The sequence below is a fragment of the Anoplopoma fimbria genome, chromosome 13 (genome assembly GCF_027596085.1).
Source record: "Anoplopoma fimbria isolate UVic2021 breed Golden Eagle Sablefish chromosome 13, Afim_UVic_2022, whole genome shotgun sequence".
Taxonomy (NCBI): domain Eukaryota; kingdom Metazoa; phylum Chordata; class Actinopteri; order Perciformes; family Anoplopomatidae; genus Anoplopoma; species Anoplopoma fimbria.
This window is the reverse complement of record NC_072461.1, coordinates 13,714,806-13,740,503: the sequence shown is the minus strand read 5'-3', so window position 1 is coordinate 13,740,503 and position 25,698 is coordinate 13,714,806. Positions and strand designations below refer to the sequence as shown.

Genomic DNA, 25,698 nt, shown 5'->3' with positions numbered 1-25,698 from the left:
TGATCGTTGGCCATGAGAGCCAGATGAGTCAAACACATCATCAAAGCTCTCTGCTTTACTTCTGGCCTTACATTAGTCATTATGGGTTCACGTGGCATCTAATATCTGTCAATGCATTCATTTAAATTTGACCACAGACATGCAAACCACAACAATAATAAGGCTGGTTAACAGAATACGCAGGCCTACTGTTTGTGTGTGTATGTTGGTGTGTTCCTATGTGTGTCTTTGTGAAAATCTCAAAAAGAGTTAAGCTGGGACTCTGGTTTAGGAACTGAGCTAAGCATGCGGCAGTATAGGCCAAAGTTAAGGTTAGATGAAAAATGATGATGGTAAAAGCAGTTAAAGGAGAGAGAGAGCTGTTACACATACAAACATTATATTGTGTCAAATTGCAGACAGAAAGATCAGTATTTCACAATGTCACTCACACAGCTATCATCACATCAGATGTAAAGTGACCGCTCCCTTAGGGCGTATGAGCTTAAATCTGTTGTCAGGTATGGTTGACACTTAAAGTAATTACCCTTAGATACAGGTTCCTGTCATCATAATAATAATAATAATAATAATTAAGCCTTTATTAGTCCCACAATGGGGAAATTACAATTCTCTGCATTTGACCCATCCCGGAGGAGCAGTGGGCTGCTAAGAAGCACCCGGGGAGCAACTTGGGGTTAGGTGTCTTGCTCAAGGACACCTCAGCATGTTGGCTGAAGAGGGGTTCGAACCACCAACCTTGTGGTTACGGGATGAGTGCTCTACCTCGTGTGCCACAGCCGGCCGTCTACATGCAAAAGAGGTCTACAACTTTCTGACTAGATATTCAAATCCAAGCGAGTTTGCACATGTATCGTATTTTGGCCTCATCAACATTGAACAGGAACGTTCCAGTTTAAAGTAGTCCAATAAGGTCCTACAGGGATGAGTCTTAAAACCCATTAAGAGCCTTCTTTATACATCCAGCTCCCTCGTCTCCAAGTCACTGTTTCTTTTATGTGTTTTGGGTTAGATGACTGAAATAAGGTCTGTGGTTACCACAAGCTGGAGATATTTTAACATTTTGTTCTATAGACTATTCTCCAGCACACTGTCTTCTTCATTTGCATTCAGAGATATTTAGTGACAATGTTCCGCTGCATCGATCTTCATCAGGAAGTAACCTGACATCGTCACCAATACACTAGTCCACCTCTAGCTTTGTGGTGAAGTCATGTGACTGTTAAGTGTCTTGTTACTTCTGCCCATTGCATTCACGCTAGAAAAATCATGAAGTGGTGTTCATTTGTGAAGATTATCTTGCTGAACAAGATGTATAAGTATTATAAACATTTGTTTACCACAGAACTTATTTTCTGCAATAATCCAAAAAACAATAAAGCATCCCATGGGCTTAATGCTGAGAGAACCAGGGCGATGCTAACTTCCTGTTGACCAACAGAAATATGTTGGCACCTTATTGAAAGCTTGATAGAGTAACAGTTTTTTTATAATTGTTTACACATGTTTTCCGACGAATACCTCATATTCTCAGAGCTCTATATACAAATTACCGAATGACAGTTAACAATGATCCTGCAAGATGCATGATTTAGCATAGTGAAGTTTAAATAAGTGCATAATGAAGGGCTAATTAACAACAAGGCATTGTTCTCACTTTAGATCCGGTTGCAAAAAGTTTACAATTAATAAGTGCATAGTTAATGGTAAATGGACTTTACTTATATATCTCTTTTCTCGTCTTCCGACTACTCAAAGTGCTTTTACATTACATATCATCATTCACCCATTCACACCCATCCATACACTGGTGGTAGGGGCTACAATGCAAGGTGCCACCTGTCCATCAGGACTCTAAGTCTAATTAACATTCATACAACATCCACATACCGATGGTGTCTTGCCCAAGGACACATCGACAAGGACTGCCGGAGCCGGGGATCGAACCGCCGATCCTCTGATTGGAGGACCACCCTGCTCTCCACTGAGTATGTATTCTTGTTAATAATGCATCAAAGAAAGCTTAAACTCAATAGGTTGTAATGCTAGTATCAACAAATATAAGGAGCTCATATAAACAAGTTTCTAATAACTGCTAAATCGTAAATGGACTGTCCTTGTATATCTCTTTTCTAGTGACTCGACCACTCAAAGCACTTTAACACAACATGTCATCATTCACACCCATTCATACACTGATGACAGGCGACCATGCAAGGTGCCACCTGACCATCAGGACTCAAAAACATTCATCCCTATTCAAACAGCGGAGCCTGGGATTAAACGTCCAATCCTCTGGTTGAAGGACGACCCAATCTACCACTGAGCCACAGTTGCAAGTGCTAATAAGGGTTTATTATCTAAGAATAAACGTCTATTAAGACATATTATTTGTTAATAACAATAATTTGAGGACTTAATAAGGGCTTTAAACACATCGCAGGAAGGTCTTAATATGCAGCGTTATGTTGTGATAGCCCATGGTAAAGCTTTGGGATGAGCAACTCATTATGTCAGTATGATTCGGACGCTTTTTGCTGGATTTGTGGTAATCATAAGCATGGGGTCTATAGGAGTAACGTTTTTAATTGTGAGCTAATGAGATCCATATGTGTTTGAAGTCCTCTGTTTGTCTGTGTTTAATTCAGGCCTCAACCTGTTTACTGTAGACGACTGCCGTTGGGTGGCAGGAAGCAATCAGTGCTTTACCACAACCTGTTTGAAAGCAGCTCAACACGCCTTCACTCATCTGCGCTCTGTGTTTATTTCTTCAGCAGAAACAAATGTCTACTGCTCTTCTATTGCCTTAATAATTGCTTGTTGTTAAAAGACAGCCACTTAGGTCCAGGATGGTAACCCAGACTGAGCAATGCCTCTGGTTATTATCTGTGGATGAACACCAAAACGTCTCCTTATCATCACATGTTTGATTACCTTTTTTTATCTGCAGCATGATGTACCTTAGACACTACATCTAAGAACCATTGATTAAGGAGAAAACACTGACAAAAACTCTGCACAAGTATAACAGAACTTAAATCTGCATGTGAATAATGTGGAATATCCAGCAAACAACAACACTAAACACTACAAGTCATTTTCAACCAGGAAGTGGCACAGTGCAATAAATCTAGCGAGGGCTGGGTGTCTGTCTCCTCCTCCATATAGAGGGAGGGAGCCGAGAGGACCGGCTCATGTATATAAATAACCACCTCAAGACAGCAAAGGAAACTGTATCATTGCAGGACATCCCTCCAGACTGTGCACCAGGTGAGTGTCGGAGATCACTGCATTCACAGGAGGTTATATACTTTGTAAACATTTAAAAGGAATGTTTGGATTATTTTTCAATTTGTGGCGAGTGTATTTTTGTTAATAACTGTTCTTATGTCATTTCAGCGTTCATAACCCCAGACACAATGGCTGGTTAGTGCATTTGTTTGCTCAGAATAATTTTTTACAACAAGAAGACACAAGACATTATCATTGAGGAGATTTGTAATTCATCACAAGACAGGATTCATCTTGTCTACACCCACGATGTTGGGAAATGCCAGCTCCAGTGATTGCGGATATGTTTAGTCTAGGCACTTAAAGCTCATCAATTGATAATGTCTTTTTGTATTTATCTACAGATGCAAGCTTTCAGAAGGAATTCCTGGAAACCCACAACGCCTACAGGGCGAAGCACAAAACACCAGAGATGACCCTGAGCAGCGAGCTGACTGCTTCAGCTCAGAAATGGGCCGATCAATTGCTGGAGCTCGACAACATGAAGCACAGTGACACTAAGGACGGAGAGAACATCTACTATAAGTCCAGCTCAGCTCAACTGACAGGTGTTTATAGACCAAACCCCTTTCTATTCCATCCTTTGGTCATATTTACTCAATCTAAATGTACAAATTATTTCAAGATGATTGATTTATTTGTTCACCTGCTAAGGTAAGACTGTAACTTAAAAAAGAACTGTTCTCCATTTACAGATAAAAGATGAATTATCAAGAGAAACTCTAACTTCAACCCCCAATTCAAATGTTCATATTATATTCATTCTATACATATTTCTTGCTCTTTCTCACGTTTTAGGGAAAGAAGCTGTAGAATGCTGGTACAGTGAGATTGAGGATTACGACTGGAGCAGCCCTGGAAGCAATAAGAAGACTGGTAAAACCCAACCCATCTGAGGAGTTCAATAGGAAGTTCATAAACAGAGATACCTAAAATGTCTGCAAAAAAGTTACATGCATCCATAGGCCTATCTGCATCCCTAAAAGATGTATCACATGAAGATTAAGCTATAAGAATAGGAATACATTTAGTTACTACTTAGTTATTTTGCTCTTTAATAATTTGTTAAAACAAATCAAGTTCTACCAACCTTGTGTTGTAGTTTCTATGACTGTTAGCTTTAGATTATGCATTTAATACAACAGTGACACCAGTCTTTGACCTGACTGTTCTTCTGTGATTCCTCCTGCAGGTCATTTTACTCAGGTGGTGTGGAAAAACAGCACTGAATTGGGCGTTGGTATGGCCACCGATGGCAGGAAGAAGTATGTGGTTGGGCAGTACAGGCCAAGTGGCAACATGAGGGGAGACTTTGAGAAAAACGTCCTCCCGCTAGGTAACATATTACCACTATTTTGCATATATTATTGTCTGAATAGGTTAAGCCCGGTACCTCACAAGGCTGCACAAGTCAACTTTACAAGTTCTCAGCTCCAGAGACAGCTCCTTTTGGTTAGGACTACATCACACTAAAGACCAGTGATGGAAAGTAACACAGTATACTTACTCAAGCACTGTACTTTTGAGGTAATTGTATCTTATTTAAGGAAAAAACGTCAGTAGCTTTTTTTTTTGAAAACAGTGAGCAGGATATTTACTGCTCACTGTTCTCGATCACCAGAAACAGATGTTTCCGCTCATGCAGCCTATTTTCAGTCATCTATCTGCGGCTACTCCTTCTTTACCGCTGAAGGTTTTAAGAATATTCCCACTTTCTTCCAGCAATGGCTTCTTACGCTTTAGCTTTGTCAGTTGAGCACTTGCATGCCTCATTACCAGTATTTGTTGTCACTTTCCAGAGTAAAGGCTGTGCACTTTACAGCTGGCAGAGAGGTGGGTGGAGCAGAAAACACCTCCAGTAAGGGAGATGGAGGGAGATCAAGGACCTCTTGCACACTCCTGTAGATGACCATGACCATCCCTGCAGCCCCCATCACACTGTTGCTAAATGTTCCACGTTTTAAATAAAAGTCTAATAAAACATGTCGGCGTATTAGATGTCTTGAATGATTTTAAATGTACTAAGGTTCAGTGTTAAGTAAATTAATTCTAAGGATGGTGAAGGAAGAAATGCCATGTCCTCTAGAGACTTGGTCTCAGCTCCAAAAGGAGGTCATGATGTTTCACTGGTGATGTTGTAGACAGTTTGTGGTTGCAGGTAAAGAGGGGGGTGTTCCTGATGCACAAACTCACAGCCTCCTGTCTGTTGTGAACCAGAGGGGGTTGCTAACTGGTGGCTTTTCGTGAGGTTAGTCGAGCTAGATGAGCAGGGATGACAGCTGAACTACTGAGGGGGCCATTGCATTCAGATGAAACCACCTATCAAGCCGGAGGGGCCCGCCATGGTCAGATGAACAGATAGAATGGAGACACTAGTCAATCCAAATCATCTGCTCTTTTCTTGGGTGAAAATAGTATTCAAAGGCAGTTTAAAGGTATGTTTGGTGGAGTAAGAGAATGTCAAAAGGCTCAGTATGACCAAACAGAACCTCGACCAACTCGTCAAGTAATGAGTGGTCGTTCTGGGCTTATGTCATTTATTCAGAAACCATACAGAACACGGGGTGAGCAAACATACACCATTTGTACTCTCTTTAAGTCTCTGTTTACCTCCTGAATCTCCTCCAAACAAAGCTGAACTCTAGCTAAAGATTCACACTCCTACAAACATCTTTGGCAGAACTGCCAACGACTTGTTGTGAAGTGAATGCAATGGAACGTTGAAGGGAGAATTGTGAGGTTGCAGAGTATGATGAACTGAAACTTCTCCTGTGTGCTAAGCATGCAGGTGCAACAAGCTGGACTCCATGAAGATATCCTATGTAGATATCAAAGGTTCATTCTAAAGGCCTTTAAGGCAGGGGTGGGGTTTTTTGTGCATATCATTTTAAAACTGATGTTTTTTGTCATGAGGACTTCCACACAGAACGAAAGTTTAGTAACATGGAAGCTGTCCTGGCTCTGCACGAGGGCCGAGGGCAGTGTGGTCAAGTCAGCAGACAGACATTTTAGTGCACCTATATACTGACATTCATGGTAAACGCATTCAAACGGCCCAGATCGGGAGCAAGCGAGGGACTTTGCGAAGTTAGGGATCGATGTGAGACGACTTCCGGTTTTCTAAATAAAATGTCAACAAGCATATGTTCAAATTGCATAGATGAAAAGATTAATTGAATTATATTCACAATAAGAGGGAAACCAGTTACCTGCATCTCGTGAGTTAAAGGGAAAATACAATAAATTGTGTGTGAAATGTCTTTATTCATTGATTTAAAGGGTTTCTTGAAAGATAATTAAATTAATTAAAGTGGCCCTATTATGCTTTTCCACTTTTTCCCTCTCCTTTAGTGTGTTATATATATTTTTGTACATCCAAAAGGTCCGTAGAGTGTAAAACCTGAAGTCCACGCCTAAAAGGAGTTACCCTCCCCCTCAGAAGCTCCTGAGCTGCCTGAAACGGAAGAACCAGAATTTTTTCAATAATTCCAGACAATGAGAATGTATATGTGTTCAGGACATCTCTGATTCCACCCATACTTAAAATCAAACACCTTTTACTGTACCAATTAAAGATTTTCCAAATTAAAAGACCTACATTTGTGCATTTAAAAAGCTCTTTTCTGAGTATTTAAGGTGCTATAAATAGTGTTTTCACAATAATTCCAGACAATGACTGATATAATTATTTTCAGGACATCTCTGATTCCACCCATACTTAAAATCAAACATTTTTACTGTACAAATTCAGAGATTTTACAAAGTAAAACACCTAGGTCTGCACCTTCAAAAATCAAATTTCTGAATATTTGAGGTGCTATAAAAAGACTTATCTCAATAATTCCAGAATATGACTGACGCACATTTATTCAGGAGATCTCTGACTACACTCTTACCAAAAATCATATATTTTACTGTACCATTAAGAGATTTTTCGAAGTAAAAGTCCTAGAATTCTCTACATAATATCTAATATCTGAATATTTGAGGTGCTTGATAATTCCTGATAATGACAAACATTTTTGTTCAGGAAATCTCCAACTCACCAATAATAAATATTTAAAAAATTTGAACGTACCAATTAAGATATTTTACAAAAAATCATGCAAAAGACCTGGGGTGGTTTATGCCACAACCCCTGGACAAAGATAAAAGTGTAGCATAGTAAAAAAAATAAAATAAATGGTAACACATCAAGCAAAATTTCTAAAGCGGGCTAGCTGATCAATCAGAGCAGACTTTGCTTTCTGGAAGGAGGAGCAAGTGCTACAACGGAACATTTCAGAGAGAGGATGAGAAGAGGTGCTGCAGGACAGCCAGGATGAGAAAAACAAGGCGGATTATGAGCATTAACGCATGTAAACATGTTGTAACTGTAACTTGAGATAAAAATATGAAAATATCATAATAGGGCCTGTTTAAGGCATATGGGGTACCATGGAATGAACCTTTGGGATCACACAATCTACATTCTATCTTGAATACACAAAGCCAAACAAAGGGATTAGTTTTAAAACTATATTCATTCTTTTCTGTATCTTCTTCTTCCAAAAACCCCAATCATGAGCAAGTCCATCTCTTTTTTTTTTTACAGCAAACCTATCTTACACCTAGGAAAACTCTTTGTACAGAAGGACTTGTTGGCTCTTTTATACACATGTATTGGTCTTGTTTTGGTCTCTTTTTTGGAAAATGGTATGTTCCTTTTTGACAAATATCATGAATTGTGTGGTCCCATGCACCCCGACTCTACTTCTGCTAAATCATTTGTCCTTACTAAAACAATCACAGTATCGAAGGCGCATCTTATAAGCCGGCCTAACAGCCGCAAAAGAAATGCTGGCACTACGTTGGAGTCCCCCACATACTCTCACAAAATCTCAGTGGATAGCTAGCTATCTTGAGGTTGTGAATATGGAACTTTCAGTAGCTAAAATGCATGGTGCCAAGGAAAAACACCTTATCCTGGACTAGAGTCTTAAGTCAAATCCAAGAATCTATGTAAATGAATTATATCATAACACATTCCCTAGTGTAATATATGGAGATGTATAAGGGGGTTGGGCATCGGCAATTGTGAGAGGCGGGTGGGTGGTTACGGAGGAGGGGGCCTGTATGTGTGTAGATGTATTTATTTAGATATCTCTTTCATTTTTTTAATTTGGTTTGTTTTGTTGTTGTCTGTTAGTCCCCTTCTCTTTCTTATTCTAGTCCTGTTTTTTACTGTAACTTTTTGTTGATTTTCGATGCATATCTTGAAAATCAATCAAAATTTGATAACAAAAAAAATGAAGGATGGTTTCTCACTTTGGCTGAATAGATTAATGTTTTCCAAGATTCATAGTCTTGAAGGTCATCATCTTCATTTTTTTTTATGTATGACATATGATACACTGTTTCTTGATAGGGCTGCACAGTGGTGCGGTGGTTAACACTGTTTCCCACAGCAAGAGGGGCCAGGGTTCAATGTGTGGAGTTTGCATGTTCTCCCTGTGTCAGCGAGGGTTTTCTCCAGGTTCTCCGGCTTCCTCCCACAGACCAAACACATGCAGCTTAGGTTAATTGAAGACTCTAAATTGCCCATAGGTGTGGATGTGAGGGTGAATGGTTGTCTGTCTCTATGTGTCAGCCTGTGATAGTCTGGAGACCTGTCCAGGTTAAACCTGCCTTCACCCAATGACAGCTGGGGTCGACTCCAAATCTATACTCTTCTCTCTCCTCTGTGGAGCAGGACAAAATGTTGATGAAAAAAGTTATCCTTTGCCTCATACTTACATTATATTTAGTTTATTGAATTTCATAATATATTTTGAATCTGTATATCTAAACATGGTACTCACTCTTTAGGTTATGGGAAACTTGTGTTACATCTTCACAACAACAGAACAGCTTATGTGTATGTATAGTCACTGTCAGTAAGAGATAACGTTCATAGAGATGCTAATTATCAACTTCAATTGTAAGAGAGAACCACCTATTCTCTGAAAGGTAGTTTTGAGGCTATACATGAAGTGATAACACACAGAAATCCCCCACTGCAATGCAATCATATGTTTGCTATAACTATAGGTGTAAACACTGACAAAAAACAAGATCAGAATTATTTCCCTAGATGCTATATGGGGCCTAACTTTGGTCCTGGCTCACAGACTAACTGGGTCACGTGGCGTTGGAGCTGATCCCAGCTGACATTTATTACATTCTATTATATGCGTTATAGAATGAGAAAAAGTGTGATCATCCCATTAATTATCAAGTATTTCAACCACAAAAACAAACAGGTAACTTTAAAAAAAAGACTTCTAGTGTCCATGTGAAGAAAATTCCAAAAGGTACCACTAAGTGGCAGCGTAATACAACGGAACACGCTTCTTTGCTTTACATAGTGCATTTTGAAACCTTCCCAAATACTAAATCTAAGGCTTTGTCTGCAAGTTGAACAAAGATTCACTTACAAACGTTTGTGTTTATTCACCTGTGTTATCTGTGATTCAAAAAATAATTGATAATATCGAGTAACTGATTTCACATTACAATAGGAACAAATTCTGTGTTTTACCTTAGATATGAAATACTGTCCTGTCTACATCTGTGAGCACTGACTTAATAACAACATCATCATCACTCTGTTTATCATAAGAGCTGCATTGTGTGCTGGTAGGGAAGTGTAGTGAACTAGCAGTAACGCAGATGCAGTGAATCAGGAGGAAGTGGTATGAATACCTCATTGGTCTGTTTCCTCTGTCCATGCTGGGAAAACCTGTTCCTCATCCAAAGGTCACAAATTTGATCAAAGTTAGGATTAAACTAGGATGCTAGGATTAAACTCATGAGCATTGCTGGATGACACTGAACATGCAACCTTGTCGGAGGATCATCATATAAAGGTTCTCAGAAATATGGCTTTCATTCAGCCGTTGGCTCTGCCTCATTGACCACGTTGTCATGGAACCTGACAAGAAGGAAGCCTGATGTCGGTAACAACCCAAGTAATCCATACATACAAAGAAAACCAAACAAATAAATTCAGAAATTAAGTTATGTGTAATAAAATGGAATGACACCGGGAAAAAGTATTGAACACATGAAGAAAGGGAGGTGCAAAAAGGCATGGAAAGCCAAGACACCAGCTGAAATCTATCAGTAATTAGAAAGCAATCCTGCCCCTCGTCAGTGCAAATTAATATCAGCTGGTTCAGTCCCAACTGATGGCCTGTAAAAAGGTGTCTCATTACCAAGGTGTCACACAAGAAACATCTCATGATGGGTAAGAGCTCTCTCAAGACCTTTGCAACATTATTGTTGCAAAACATACTGATGGCATTGGTTACAGAAGGATTTCTAAACTTCTGAATGTTCCAGTGAGCACTGTTGGGGCCATAATCCGGAAGTGGAAAGAACATAATTTCACCATAAACCAGCCACGACCAGGTGCTCCTCGCAAGATTTCTGACAGAGGAGTGAAAAGAATTAACAGAAGAGCCAAGGACCACTTGTGGAAAGAAAGACCTGGAATTAGCAGGTACAATTGTTTCAAAGAAAACAATAAGTAATGCACTCAACCACCATGGCCTGTATGCACGCTCACCACGCAAGACTCCATTGCTGAAGAAAAAGTATGTTGAAGCTCGTTTAAAGTTTAGACAACAACATTTAGACAAGCCTGTGAAATACTTGGAGAATATAGTCTGGTCAGATGACTCTCAATTGGTTTCAGAGAAAGAAAATAAAGCTGCTAGAAAGCCCAGCCAATCACCTGACTTGAATCCAATAGAAAATCCATGGAAAGAAGATCAGAGTTCATAGAAGAGGCCCAAGGAACCTTCAAGATTTGAAGACTGTTTGTGTGGAAGAATGGGCCAAAATCACACCTGAGCAACGCATGCGACTAGTTTCTCCATACAGGAGGCGTCTTGAAGCTGTCATTACCAACAAAGGCTTTTGTACCAAGTATTAAATAAATTTCAGTAAGCGTGTTCAATACTTTTTCCCTGTGTCATTCCATTTTATTACACATCACTTAATTTCTGAACTTATTTGGGTTTTTTTCTTTGTATGTATGGATTACTTGGGTTGTTACCGACATCTGGTGAAAATTTCATGTCAATAGCACCTTTAGAAATATATTTACTGAGAAAAATGGTGACGTGTTCAATACTTATTTTACCCACTGTATAAATTCAAAATGTACAGCCAAATACACAGTCAGATCCACCACTTGGTCTGGTAAATTATGGACAATAAATAATTAAACCTTATTGAGTTCACTTATTCCCCTCGGACTCAAGCTCTTTTAGTTTAAAGAGATATGTGCACAGTCTTTATATAACCTACATGCATTAATATCTCTACTTTCACTAAATTAAATAGCAGACTGCCTGTTGTTTACCTGTTGCCATGGTGATTTGTGGTATTGGAGATTCATTGATGATAGCTTTTTTCATTCAGGGTAGATTGAGCAAACTCTGATCAGCTGTTCAGGGAGTTTTCTTCTCAGGGTTAAAAAACTTAGAGTTCAGGGTTAGAAAACTCAGAGTTCAGGGTGAGGCTCAGAGTTTGTTAAACCTGCTCTCTGAAACAGGGCCATGAATGATTCATTCTTTCTTTGAGGTTCATCCACACTGCAATGATTTGTTGAGCATTAAAAGAGTCACAATATACAGGCGGTTTCTCTGCACCAGCTCAGGATCCTGGATGTAAGCATTCCTTGGCAGAATGAATGTGTCGGTAAAATGTATCAATATGGTTCATTTAATTTGCAGACATTAAAGATTTTCATTGGTATATAATCTTACATTAATAACAAATGTATAATGACACAATAGTGATATTTTGCTGTCATTTCTGTCATTGTTTCTGTAAACAAATTAGTTCATTTTGGAGACAAATAGTAACATCTAGCCTTCCAAACAGTACATGTCATTCTCCCATTCATACCCTGATGGCACAGCCTACTGGAGCAATTTGGGGTTAAGTGTCTTGCCCAATGACTGGAGGAGACGTTTTGACCTGATGATGGCGCTAAACAGAAAGTCAAGGGATCACCAAATTTCATGACAATTCCCCAACTAGTTGTTGAAGTTTAAAGTAACTGAGCTTCACTCTGTATTACAGAGTGAAGCAACTATAAATGGATTCACACTCAAAGTGTGAATCCATTTCCTCTCTCTGAATGTGCTGTCTCTAATTAGAACCACATTTCCCATAAACCCTGTTACTTCCTCATCCCTCCCCCTTCCGGTTGGTTCTTAGAATGATGGAAAGGATTTTTCTGTCAGCCAACGCCTGCCAGGAAGTCTGCAATGCAGTCCTAAGGCCATTAGAGGCAGCCGGTGTTTTTGCTGTGAACATTTTGGGTGATGAACATGATATGATAATGCCATGGTGCTATGTAGCACATTTCATTTCATCACAACATATTATGTTAATAACTGTAAAAGTCCCAGAGATGTAGACACAAAAGTAGATAGAGTAGAATGCCAGCTGGGCCTGCAGCATTGTGACAATACTGTATTTCTGTAACATGATACCCTGTGTGATGTCCTGGGAGGACAGATGCATGATGGACTTCCCCTGGACCACGCTGACCATTCTGCCCAGTACACTGTGGGGCTGTGGCTGTGCATAGCCTGCTGGTGACTGTCTGGCTAAATTAGCATCAAATGGACTTCCTGGCTCAACTCTCTGGATAGCAGCCAAACAGACACAGCTCTCTTAAAGACACATAGCACATGGGAAATGAGAGGAGAAAATCAATGTACGGATGCATTTCTCCTTCTGTATTATTCAAAAGCAGGGCACATATGCATGTTTTAACACTCCAAATATGAATCTATCTGATGTGGCCTTATAGAAATAATGATGTGGCCTTATAGAAATCTCCTGTTGTCAGTGGGAGGCTCTCATTTCTCATTCATATATTCCGCCCTACCACGCGGTATAACTAACAAATCACCCAGTTGCCGGGGGTTAAAAAAGGGGTTTAAACACGTTTTGTAACAGATAGAAAGGATGCCATGCCATAATCTTATTATTTTGAGATGATCATTTCACCCAAGGCCTATATGATATCAATGTAGATAGCTAACTACACATAAAATGTGTTCTTTCTGTTTTCCTTTACATTTTAATTTGTTTGATGAAGGAAATTTAATTCATATTGACAGGCTATAGGAAGAAGCCTAAGCGTTTTTCTGGGTGTGTCTGTTAGTATTTATTTGTAGAACTTAAATCAATAGGATTAATAATCCACATTATAATATATTTAAATGCACTTTTTACATTTTTACGTTGACTTGTGTGTTGTTGTTTTTTGTTACTTTATTAAGAAAGTAAATAGTACAAAGATAGACTTCTCGCATCGGCAAGAAAAACAAAAGACAAACTAAAATAAACATTAGGGATATGAAGAAAAAGAAACTGCAATTAGAAACGATTAACAGATCACCAAATTATTGGTTTTAATGATGTATGTTTTAAAGACAGAGACATCATAAAAAATATTGAAGAAATGTTTAAACAGGGGGATCACATGGCAAATTTAGATTTGTGTTCACGAATTAACCAAGCAGGATCATGAGATTTATCCTAAAAATTTAATTATTTACATTGCTTTCAAAATAAACAATAGCATCTCTTAGACTCATTTAAGTAGGTTGACCAGATTTCCTTAAAATGTACATTTCAATATCCGTCCATATCTGAAAAGAATGTGAACAACTATAAAACAAACTTCAGGTTCACTAATGCAAAGTGAACATCCTCCATTTATGTCAGTGAAACTTGACACCAACATATAAGAAGGGCACAAATTGTGTTAAAGAATTTGAACGGACCGAGCCATACCTTCAGCTATATTCAATGTCATATTTGTGAGTTCTAATATGATCCTTCTTGGTGAGGTCTTTTTACAGGAAAAAGTTTATCTTATTTATGACATTTTGCATTTTTAATTTCATCCCCTTTATGAACAGGTTCTATTATGTGCCTTGTGAGTAAAGCATGGTATGGTACATTTAGTTACAAATTATGTGTCATACATCTCCATGGCAACATTTTTTGTGTATAAAATAAATGTCAAAAAGTGAGATTCAGTCTTAACGGAATTTTGCCCAAACACGTGAATGTGTTTTGCTTTGTAGGTCGGTATTGGTTACAATGGAGTGAAAAGCTATTTCGTGTATCTCCAAATGCTCCTACAAACAAATCTGCTCTCAGTGACCTAAATCCCATTCAAGCTTCTGCTTTAATTATACACCCCTGTAAAGAGACTTTTCAGTCTGCTCCTTTCTCAGCTGATCCATTGTATTTTCCAGCATCTGTTACAAAGACAGCTCAGGGTGTAACCTGCAGTCAAACAATCCAGTTTGCCCTGACACACTTTGATCCAGTCTAATGTGCCTATGGCCTGAAAGTGTTGTGGTTTGCAGCAGAATGTGAGACAGGCTGAATGCTGCGGCAGCGAGGAGGCAGTAACCTGATCTGAGAGTGAATCAGTGGTTCTCTCAGCACACATGCTGTACATGAGCCCAGCTGTTCCTGTCTAACACCTGTCCACCCCGATAACCCATCCTACAATATCTATAGAACAGGACCAGTCGCACACTAGAGGACCAGTCCACCAGCTGGTGCATTATTGTCCTCAAAGTGCATTACTGTGTTTGGCTGTGATTTTCTGCATAATTTGGAACATTTGGAAACCTCTGGTTTACAATGTCACTAGTGCATGCCATCATTATTGTTATAATGCATATTGTTCATTCTGTACACCTCCTGATGTACAGAATGAACGATATGGCCGTCACTGTCTTGTTTTTTATTTGTGAGTGAGAGGGTGGAGCTAAGTACAACCGAGCGCTGAATAAAATGTTAGGCGACCAAAATGGTACAATTAACTTCCATGAAGTGAAAACACAGTGTGAAAGGGTTAGAGTTGTAAGAAGACTGACAACTCCCTGACCAGACAACGCCCTGGCAGCGAACTGTCAATCACAGGGTAGCCCCGCCCTAAAGCATACCCTGCTTTATGGTCTATTTAAGTATAAATAGGAGCAAACTTTACTAAATGACCATCATGCTGTATTGAAGAAGACTCCATATCTGAACACTTCTGCTATTTGTCTGACGACAGATTAGCCTCTGGGGATAAGGGGCTTTGGGGGTTCCAGTGTAGCCTGCAGACATCGTGGCCAAGACTTCCTTTTCTGTGCGCTGCTCGTTGGTCACAGTCCAATAAGCAATAGAGACGCAAGACAGGAGTTTGAGAGGCAACGTGCAGGACCGGATTGTTTCACAAGTAGCCGGTTAACAATCTAATTTCAAATCAATAAAAAGCAAATTCATCAACAGACGATAGATGTTAGGGTCCCTTATTGTTTTTGCTCTAACTGGATTGGCCAATACTATTGTGACTGTAAGCCAACATTGTGTCCCGCTGCCTACATATTCAGTGAATGCTGGTAATGAACATCTTTGGAATTAATTTGAATATTTTCTTTCTCCTGTTAGACGGACAGCGACAGTTCTTGTGTTCTCTGGTATGGTCCTCCTGAACACTGGCATCAGTGACTCCACAGGGAATCTAGTTAAAGCATTCCAGCCTCTGATGGGTGTGGCTATCCCAGCAGCATCTGTCTCCTTTTTATAACATTGATCTAGCTGCTGGAGGCTGAGTGCTGAATGCTGCAGTGTTCTGAGAGATGCTGAGTCATGGGACAGAGACATACTGCGTGCTAGCGTACTGTTAGCACACTGTGGGAAGTGCTTCATCAGGAGGTACTTTACTCATACAAAGCACCAGACAGCAAAATCTCCTTCCCATGCACTGAAAGGTTTTCCATGCATAAAGCTCCAGCTGAGCTGTCACCACAAACTACTCAATGCGCTTCATGGTCCCGGAGAAAGACATTAATGTATAATTGATTGGTAAAAGCTCAAAGGCAGCCGACTAAAAGGGAAAAAAACTGACTGAGAACAAAGGGAGGATCCTCATTGTCCTGAGGCTGTACACAACACTTTGTCTGCAGTATACTCAAATACGCGTACATGTTATACAGTATAGTCAAGTCATCTATTGATGTTCGCACAGCTGCAATTAGGACTTTGTTAGGTACTGCGTTAATAGGTCCAAATTCCCCCTGCAGAACACTCACCCAAAAATGTTTTAAACCAAATTATGAAAAATCACAGAATGTTCTATTTTAGCCAATTTTTTTTATCTCAAGAAAAGATCAAAATAATTATTACATGAGTAATGCACCAGACAGCCACACAAGCAGCTCTGTGAGGCTGCACAGCTTTGAGCTAAATGCTAAACGGCATGCTAATATCAAGCCCAAGGAAAAAAAAATTCCACAGTATGTAAATAAGCAGATTTTTTTAAGGTGAATCACCTTCCTTAGATAACACAGTGACAATGCCTATGTTTAGCAGCCATAGTGTTTACCATGTTCACCATCTAAGCTGTTTAACATGCAAATATTTGCTACATTAGCAGTAAGCCTATACACACAAAGCACAGCTTATGCTGATGGTATGTCGTTCATTTTGCAGGTATTCGGTCATAGAGTAAAGTAGACAAATTGCATTTTTGACTTGATTATGATACCCAAGTGGTGGACAACCAACAGAGTGACACTTCTTAAAGCATCCTTAGAGCAACCTTGCAGTTAAAAGGACTAGAATGACCTTTAAAAATCCAAAATGTGTATTATGTAAACTCCTACTCATGTTATTATAAAGACCCCACATTTCCAGAATTATGAGCTTACAAGCACTTTATGCTCAGATTCGCATTATAAAAACTGAATAGGGTAGATCTTAACAATGTTGTGACATCGTTTTTCCTCTGTACAAAAGACAGAGAAGCTGTCTTAACTGATGAAAACACATTTGTGACACTATATGTCTACAAATATGTGGGATGTTTTTCTCAAGGTTTGGGTTACATTTCCCACCAAGGAAAGGAAATAGTATATTACAGAATAAAATGATATTTTAGACACTAGCACGCTTACAACTTTGTAGCAGCAGTTTGAACGGGCCAGGTCCATAAAGAAATTGATCTCCCAGTTTGGTGTGGAGGAACTGGCCGACACAGAACTGACATCAACCCCATCCAACACCTTTGGGATGAAGTGGAACACAGAGTGTAAGCAGCATAAAATTACCCAGTACTCTCATTTATCTGTAATATTTGGGCGTCCACATAATATGTTTATTTGGTGTGGGTCATAAGAAGATAACTTCAGACAGATCAATTCAAATATATGCCAAAACTGTCTTTTCACATTTTTAAGACATGAGCAGATATCTGACTTCCAAGAAAAGAAAATATTTTTTTTACCTCACAAATATAAATAATGACAGTTTTAACCGATGTGCTAATAATGTGCTAACATTAGCTTGCAACATTGACAATGCTGGTACTGAATGTTCCCCTTCAATCAAGCTGCTGTAGCCTTTGTTTAAGGCCTCCGTGGCTACATTTCGAGGAAACAGTTCTATGGAACGCACATGCAAATCATTCAACAACCATGTATTTCATTTGTTTTATCTATGGTTGCACTTTGGCTCCAGTGACAGAGGAGCACCCTCTGAGATAGTGGGGAGTGTAGTTTGGGGCTGTGAGCGTGCTTCCCTGAACAGTCCTGTTAAGGGAAGGACGCTCATTTAGGACATTTGGGCGGACCGAGGTCAATGTCCGCACAGTTTAAGTAAGCACCTGAAAACAACACAGCCCGGTGTAGAGAGGGTCACAGCGCTATACAGCACAAACTAGCTGATAGCTGCTTGTATCCTGACTCATCCTCTCTGCGACACAGCACTGCCGCGGAGCAAACAGAAGGAGGCCTTTGTTTGTCAGATTACAATGCACACACAGAAGACACTATGGGTGTGACCTACATACTGTGCGATTTGAGAAGCATAGAAGTGTTTCTGTTCAAACATCTAGGCACAGTCTGCAATACTATTTGCATCTAATGAGACTCACTCAATGAATCACCATTCATACACCCCAGAAAGTCTTAACTAGTCTGCACAGGCTGCACTTAACTGTACAATAAATTGTACAATAATTCAACTGTGCAATTCTCTGCCATTAATACTTCATGTATACTACAGATATGTATACTACCAATTTCCCCTTGGGATAAATGAAGTATTTCTGACTCTGAAGAACTAATCTACATAAAAATGTATGGTATGCATATTGTGCTAGGCTGGGTAGGTCCATGAAAAGCTTATTTAAAGCCCTGTACTGAGGCACAGAGGTCCACAATGCCTAGTGGGAAAGCCTAATCGTCATGGCGACTACAACCTGGGAGTGATATATCCCCCCACTCGCAGTCGTTGGAGACATGACCGTGGCCGTTGCAGGAACGCTGGAGTAACAGCCACATTCTCGCCTGCCATTCAGATTTACTATTAATAAGCCCATCAGCCCTCATTCCATAACTCTGCTATACAGCAGACAATACAGTACAAACACCTACAGACAAGAATGACTCTCCGGTCGTCTGTGTCAGAGGAAGCTTCTATACATTGTTGTGTTTAAACCTTACATTGACGCTGAATGCTTATAGTTGTATACATTATATTAACAACAATGGATCTGTCTATCTATCTAAGATGCGGCCTATTAAAGGGGAGTCTGACAGGATAAAGGACTACATTTAGACAGAGGAGAGCTCTTCTGGACTATAGGGGTGTGGTGTTGTTTCTGAATCAGTTCATCAAATCTGTTTTCTGCACCAGCACGTCATTACCACACAAGATCAATACCATTATATCTATCAGGACACTGCAGGGATCTTTTTGGGAGCCTGCCTTAGAAATATTCTATTATTTTCTTAACTTTGACATAACTCCCCAAAAATGTAGATCCTTCTCTGTAAAAAAAATATCATTGCCTGGGGCAATCATGCACAAAAAAGGCCAAGAATGCAGCCTTTTATTCCAAACTGTACATCATTTCATGACCATAAATTGAGCAAGAGATGGGGGACTAATAAGTGAAATGATCTGCTGTTGTGCTAAGCTAGAATGAAAGACTGTACACTCCTCGGCCTCGGAGGCACATGACAGAGAATCATGGCTGTAGCCACGCCAGGCATTTCCAGCTGCTTTGCGACGGTTTCCGCTAGCGAAACTATACTGGACCATTGTATTCAGTTAGTCAGCCACGTGGACTGCGGCTAACTAGCGGTCACATCAGATTGCTGTTAAATAATTGATGAAATCTAAAATGTTCCGTTGATTGACATGAGTACATGTTTCACTCTTTTCTTCAGACGCCGCCGTTTCTGCTGTGAAACGCTGAATAAAATTTGCCGTCACTGTCGCATTTCTCCTCCGCCATCATGAGGGAAGTAGGCCAACGTCTACAGATTAGACGTTAGTCACACGTTTCAGATGAATGTGATTGGCAGGCGGATTAGACCAATGGTGGATAAGTCTTTGGACATTTGGTTGGTTTAAACGTGTGTCTGTAAATGATGCTTGCGGAAACCAGCCAATAGACATTCGAGCTGAGACGTAAAGGGCGGGTCTTATTTTACTATATAATAGAGAGTTGAACCGTTGTGCGCTCACATAAAGAAAGGCAAAGTCATTTGTTGAAGGGTCTAGACTCTACCTCCAGAAAGAAAAATGAGGGAAATTGTACATCTTCAAGCCGGCCAGTGCGGAAACCAGATTGGTGCAAAGGTTAGTAAAACCGTATTTACATTTTGAGTTAATAATGGAGTGATTTTAATCTAGAAACACCGTGTTCCCTGTTCCTTGGAGCCGTGCTTTGTGTTCATCGCGTCCCAGGAACCACACCCTTGGAATATCAATGAGCCCTTGTGAAAAATGTCTTTAAAGGTTTAAGTTTAAACCAATTGCCCGTTGGCTCGTCTTTAATGCAATAACAAGTCGAAACATATAAGAATGTAACTATTTTAACTCATTTTGGCATTTTTAAATAATTTAGCGTTAGGTCGTCTGCCCTAGAAACAGTACGGCTTCATCCAGGCGCTGCTAACGTCATCTACGTCGGCGAATTAACTTTCGCTTAAAATCACCGTTTTTCGTTCGGTGAACGTTAGCGACTGCAGTGCGGGGAAAAAAGGAAGTGAGCGTTTTCGAAAAAAGGCGAACAAACATCTTAATGTTTTATTACCATTGTATGACCTCTATAAATATAGATTAAAATATGGTTTCCCACCTCTTTAGTTACGTATCGGGTGATTTAGCTACAGTTCCCGGTTCATTGAGGCCTCCTTTTGAACTGTGCCCGGCTTATGCCTGAAGTAGGCGGTCTTGGCGGTTAATGACGTAGCAGGAATTTTAAAATTCATAACCCTTTAGTCGCAGCCAATAGGGGGCCAGGCCTCGCGCGCCGAAGCCAGCACGGCGGGAAATATGGCTTCAACTCTCCTTTTTTTGGGGGGAGAGAGAGAAAGAAAGAAAGAAAGAAATAACTCCATCCAGCTATTGCTGCGGCAGTGAATAGTCTGGTTTATGGATGTTGCTCAGTGATGTGTGAAGCGCTAACGGAGCTTTGCGTTCTCTTGTATTACAGTTCTGGGAGGTGATCAGCGATGAGCACGGCATCGACCCTACCGGTACCTACCACGGTGACAGCGACCTGCAGCTGGACAGGATCAACGTCTACTACAATGAAGCATCGGGTATGTTTTAAAGCTGCCCTCATTTTGAACAGCATGAACTAGAATATTATAACTATATTTTCACTCACCTCTGACTGCTTCTTCTAGGTGGTAAATATGTGCCCCGTGCTGTGCTGGTGGACCTGGAGCCAGGCACCATGGACTCTGTGAGGTCCGGACCTTTCGGCCAGGTCTTCAGGCCAGACAACTTTGTCTTCGGTAATTCTTTTGTGTTTATTTTAAGCTCTTAAGAAAATTTCAGATGCTGTATCAATATGTACCCTGATTGTTTAATGCCTAACCTCTTCTTCTCGTCTTACAGGCCAGAGTGGTGCCGGCAACAACTGGGCCAAGGGCCATTACACAGAGGGAGCAGAGCTGGTGGACTCTGTCCTGGATGTGGTGAGGAAGGAGGCAGAGAGTTGTGACTGCCTTCAGGGCTTCCAGCTCACACACTCCTTGGGTGGCGGTACAGGCTCTGGTATGGGCACCTTGCTCATCAGCAAGATCCGTGAAGAGTACCCCGACCGCATCATGAACACCTTCAGCGTAGTGCCCTCCCCAAAAGTATCAGACACAGTTGTTGAGCCCTACAATGCTACACTATCGGTCCACCAGCTTGTAGAAAACACAGATGAGACCTACTGCATCGACAATGAAGCGCTGTATGACATCTGTTTCCGCACCCTAAAACTTACAACCCCCTCATACGGAGACCTGAACCACTTGGTCTCTGCCACCATGAGCGGTGTCACCACCTGCCTCCGGTTCCCCGGACAGCTCAATGCTGACCTGCGAAAGCTTGCTGTAAACATGGTTCCATTCCCCCGCCTGCACTTCTTCATGCCAGGCTTCGCTCCCCTCACAAGCCGAGGCAGCCAGCAGTACAGATCCCTCACTGTGCCAGAGCTCACTCAGCAGATGTTCGACGCCAAGAACATGATGGCAGCCTGCGACCCTCGCCACGGCCGCTACCTTACAGTGGCTGCCATCTTCCGCGGTCGCATGTCCATGAAGGAGGTAGACGAGCAGATGCTGAACGTGCAGAACAAGAACAGCAGCTACTTCGTTGAATGGATCCCCAACAACGTCAAGACCGCCGTCTGCGACATTCCTCCCCGTGGCCTCAAGATGGCTGCCACTTTCATCGGCAACAGCACAGCCATCCAGGAGCTGTTCAAGCGCATCTCTGAGCAGTTCACTGCCATGTTCAGGCGCAAAGCTTTCCTCCACTGGTACACCGGCGAGGGCATGGATGAGATGGAGTTCACCGAGGCCGAGAGCAACATGAACGACCTGGTGTCTGAGTACCAGCAGTACCAAGACGCCACCGCTGAGGAAGAGGGAGAGTTTGATGAGGAGGGTGAGGAGGAGCTTGCTTAAATGAATATTTTTTTCCAAAGCTCTGCTGTCAGATCGTTGCAGTCAAATGTAATGTTCCAAGTTCTTTCCAGTTTTCAGTGTTCTGTCTGCTGTCAATGTTAATAAAAGTTCTTCTGCATATTTGAAGTCTGTCTTCCTTGTTTAATGACTGAGCATGTAATGATGAGCTTAACCGACTTAATAGTGAACAGATGAAGATGCTAGTTGAGGCATCTTTTTTTGGCGGATGCACCACATTGCACAAGTAATGTACGTAATTACCTCACTGCTCTTCAGTCAAGAGTTATGTAAAAGTGACTGAAATAAGTCAGCTGACCCATAAAGTACATCATTACGTCATATCCAATCAGGCTCAACCCTGCTGTATTGTGACTGTCTGGAAAGAAATGTGGCCAAATGAATATGATAAGAGCATTGCAGATGTTTTATTAAATCATAAATGCAGTATTTTCCAGTCTGCCCTGTAATTGAGACTGACTTCCTGTGTAATTAAAGCTCAGAACAGATCAATGTTCATATACTGCAGCACAAACAGTTTGACATGAACATGACAACCATGGGTTTGCTGCCAATGTTAATTATAGTTTTATTGTATCTGCTGATAAGTTTCTACAGAAGTACAGGGTGCACTGTAAAGTACCTCTGGACATTTTCATTTGGTAGAAAGCTCACTCAGAGGTTTTCTGCTTGTGATCACTAGGTGGCACTGTTGGCTAAGCCATTCTTTTCCACAGGCAGTAGGTCAGGATGCTTATGGACAGAGCCAGCAGTGTCCAACAGCACACCTTCTTCACCTGGCCTTCTAAACCCTGCTTCTCTCCGAAGCGTGAGACAAAACCACTCTGTAAAAAAAAAAAAAAAAAAAAAAAAATGAGATGAAAGTGTCATATTAGATAACACGTTTCAGTACAATGCACTGTTCAAGGGATACACCAGTAGATTTTTGGGGAGCGATTTGGTTCCTCAATGCAGTAAGAGAGCATCCTCATTACATATAGGAGAGAAAAGCAGTGTTTAAAGAAGAGGGAAGTCCCAAAAAGTTGGTTTGGTTTGAGTTGAATCTGAAGTTGTAATTCTTGCATGTGGGGAAAAAAAATAGCGTAATCTCTTTGTTTTTGGGCAAAAATCAAAAGTTTTTTTTAGCATCCTGTGAAAATGGGTCAGTTTTGATACAACTTGTGTTGCACAAAGGCCCAACAACTCACTGAGTTGGATTGTGGTCATTTAAATAGTTGAAAATTTGTTTGAAAAAATGCATCATTAAAGCACAATGTCAGGTGAAATGCCAGGAGCTTCAATGTGTCATTCTTACTATACTACTATCGTGAAGGGAACCTTTCTCCGAGTCTGATTCAATTTTTTTCAATTCTATTGCTCTGCTTGAATGATGCATATTTTAAATAAATGCACATTTTAATTCCAATTACTACTCACTCAATTAGAAACAAAACAGGGATATGATAGTATCACCAAGAATATTGATGCTGCAAGAGTGGTCTGCAGTGTGCATCGTACATGATAGATACTCAAAGGGAACAGAGTGCAAACACAATGCACAGAAAGTCCAAGGTCCTGGGGTCAAAGTTAATCCAGCTTTGGCAACTTTACATGTTTCATGTCAATTCTGATTAAATGTCTTAGGGGATACTTGAGTTTTCTCTGCTTGGCATGCAGACAACAGATAGCAGTAGGCTTTAGAACTAGGACCATGGGGAGCACAAAGAGGTTGGCTTTCACCAGACTCTGATGAAAGCTGCTACCAAGGTGCATTATGGGAAGTGTAGGATCCAGTGATTTTGTATCTTGGCCCATACCGGAGACTAAAAGTACATATCTGCCTCTCTTTTTTAATCTGTCTCTCACACACTACATTATAGAAGTGCAACCTAAATCTGTACCCCTGTAAGGGATCTGGATTTCACTGTTGTTGAATGATGGAGCAGGGCTGAAGAGGTTTGAATAACTTTCTTTAAAATCTATGATGGCATAATGGTTGCATATGGTTAAATTGTGTGGATACTATACAAAGTCAAGAGAATCAGCTTTTTTTGATCTTACCCATCCTCCCTTATCTCGTATCTCAGGGCAGATGACCCTCTCCACATAGGCCCCCACACACTCCTTTAGCTGGGACAGGACCTCCACCATGTCCTTCTCATGGCAATGCAGAGCCATCTGACCGGCCAGCACATACACCGACAGCACGGCGCTCCAGGCCAGGTCCCTGCGGCGCCCCCCGGGGACGGGGGCAAAGAAGTGCTCGTCCAGGATGCTCACCAGCGTGGGGCAGGCCGTGTTCTCCGTCACGTCCTGGAAGACACGCGGCCAGCGCCTGAAGAAGATGGGGAAGCGGGTGAGGAGCTCGTCTCCGGCGTGGCGCAGGGCTGCGGTGCAGGCCGAAGGGGCAGTTCCCATGGAGCCATCAGCCCCTCCTGAGGTGACATAGTCTATGTAGTCATGGGCCATGAGAAAAGCCTCTCTCACAAGCGGGTCGGGACTGTTCAGGCCCAATCTGGGCCCCGGCCCCTCCGACTGACACATGGTCTCCACCTCACCAATCACCAGGATGGATTGTCAGTAGGACACAGATAACAGCACTGTTGCTGTGCAGGATAACCATTCTCTCAGTCACATCAGCCTTTCACGCTGGTTTGGGGACTCTGTAAATGTGAAATAAAGTAGAAAATTCAGAGTATAGAGAAGAGGGTGATAAACTTGTATACTGCAGTGACTTTCTCAATGAGGAAAGCATTATTAACTCACCTCCTCCTCAACATTCACCGGTAAAAAGAAGGTGAAAGAGTGTTTGGGTCCAGAGAAGTGTGTCTGTACGCGTTGCAGTCAGACTGGTAACCCAGACCCCTGGCTAAATATAGAGCCTTGTTTGAAATAAGATCTCCAACCTCGTATGCACAATCTTGGCCGCCCCCTCGCACACAGCGCCATTCCAGCACATGGAGGAAGGGCTATACAACACAGAGGAGAAACTGGTTAGTTTAATTAGTATCCAGGCTAATACATGATGTTGATCATTTTAAGTTTTCTGTGAGGTATTAAAGTAATGTACATGAAAAATGCACAGAAATATGACTTTGTAATTTTTACTAACACTACTAACATCCTCTTTTCTGTTACATTTAATTCATTGCATTTGTATTTTCAGCATTCATCTGATGCCACGATTCTTAATTGATTTTATTTTGTAGGTGTGAGCTGACATAGCAACTCGGCAGCTTATTCTCAGGAATAATTTCACTGGGAGTCTTTTATACAGCTTGAGATATAAATGAGGTTTTAAAGGATCAGCCCACCCTGTATTAAAAACATTGTCCTCACTCACTGTTAGGTAGAAATGTTTAACTCCAGACAA

General features: G+C 41.0%; 3 protein-coding genes across 3 annotated transcripts; 2 read left to right on the top strand and 1 right to left on the bottom strand.

Annotated features, from left to right (window-relative positions):
* Positions 1–3,419: 3,419 nt before the first annotated feature.
* Positions 3,420–5,095, top strand: LOC129100648 (Golgi-associated plant pathogenesis-related protein 1-like). The gene is made up of 5 exons (XM_054610087.1): positions 3,420–3,426; positions 3,636–3,839; positions 4,090–4,167; positions 4,484–4,627; positions 5,091–5,095. The coding sequence occupies exons 1-5, from the start codon at positions 3,420–3,422 to the stop codon at positions 5,093–5,095; spliced, it is 438 nt and encodes a 145-aa protein (XP_054466062.1).
* Positions 5,096–19,869: 14,774 nt separating this feature from the next.
* Positions 19,870–22,446, top strand: LOC129100980 (tubulin beta-1 chain). Its single transcript, XM_054610557.1, has 4 exons — positions 19,870–19,998; positions 20,858–20,966; positions 21,054–21,164; positions 21,268–22,446. Exons 1-4 carry the CDS (start codon positions 19,942–19,944, stop codon positions 22,326–22,328), a joined length of 1,338 nt encoding a protein of 445 aa, XP_054466532.1. The 5' UTR covers positions 19,870–19,941; the 3' UTR covers positions 22,329–22,446.
* A 79-nt stretch (positions 22,447–22,525) lies between these two features.
* bcl2l16 (BCL2 like 16) lies at positions 22,526–24,869 on the bottom strand. Its single transcript, XM_054610558.1, has 2 exons — positions 24,387–24,869; positions 22,526–23,170 (listed from the first exon to the last, which is right to left on the bottom strand). Exons 1-2 carry the CDS (start codon positions 24,867–24,869, stop codon positions 23,042–23,044), a joined length of 612 nt encoding a protein of 203 aa, XP_054466533.1. The 3' UTR covers positions 22,526–23,041.
* Between the last annotated feature and the right edge of the window lie 829 nt (positions 24,870–25,698).

Coding starts and splice junctions, on each gene's coding strand:
- LOC129100648 (XM_054610087.1), top strand. Junction 3,840..4,089: donor CAGCTCAGCTCAACTGACAG/GTGTTTATAGAC, acceptor CTCACGTTTTAG/GGAAAGAAGCTGTAGAATGC. Junction 4,168..4,483: donor TGGAAGCAATAAGAAGACTG/GTAAAACCCAAC, acceptor TTCCTCCTGCAG/GTCATTTTACTCAGGTGGTG.
- LOC129100980 (XM_054610557.1), top strand. CDS start 19,942: ATGAGGGAAATTGTACATCTTCAAGCCGGCCAGTGCGGAAACCAGATT. Junction 19,999..20,857: donor GAAACCAGATTGGTGCAAAG/GTTAGTAAAACC, acceptor CTTGTATTACAG/TTCTGGGAGGTGATCAGCGA. Junction 21,165..21,267: donor GCCAGACAACTTTGTCTTCG/GTAATTCTTTTG, acceptor CTCGTCTTACAG/GCCAGAGTGGTGCCGGCAAC.
- bcl2l16 (XM_054610558.1), bottom strand. CDS start 24,869: ATGTGTCAGTCGGAGGGGCCGGGGCCCAGATTGGGCCTGAACAGTCCC. Junction 23,171..24,386: donor TACGAGATAAGGGAGGATGG/GTAAGATCAAAA, acceptor TTTTTTTTACAG/AGTGGTTTTGTCTCACGCTT.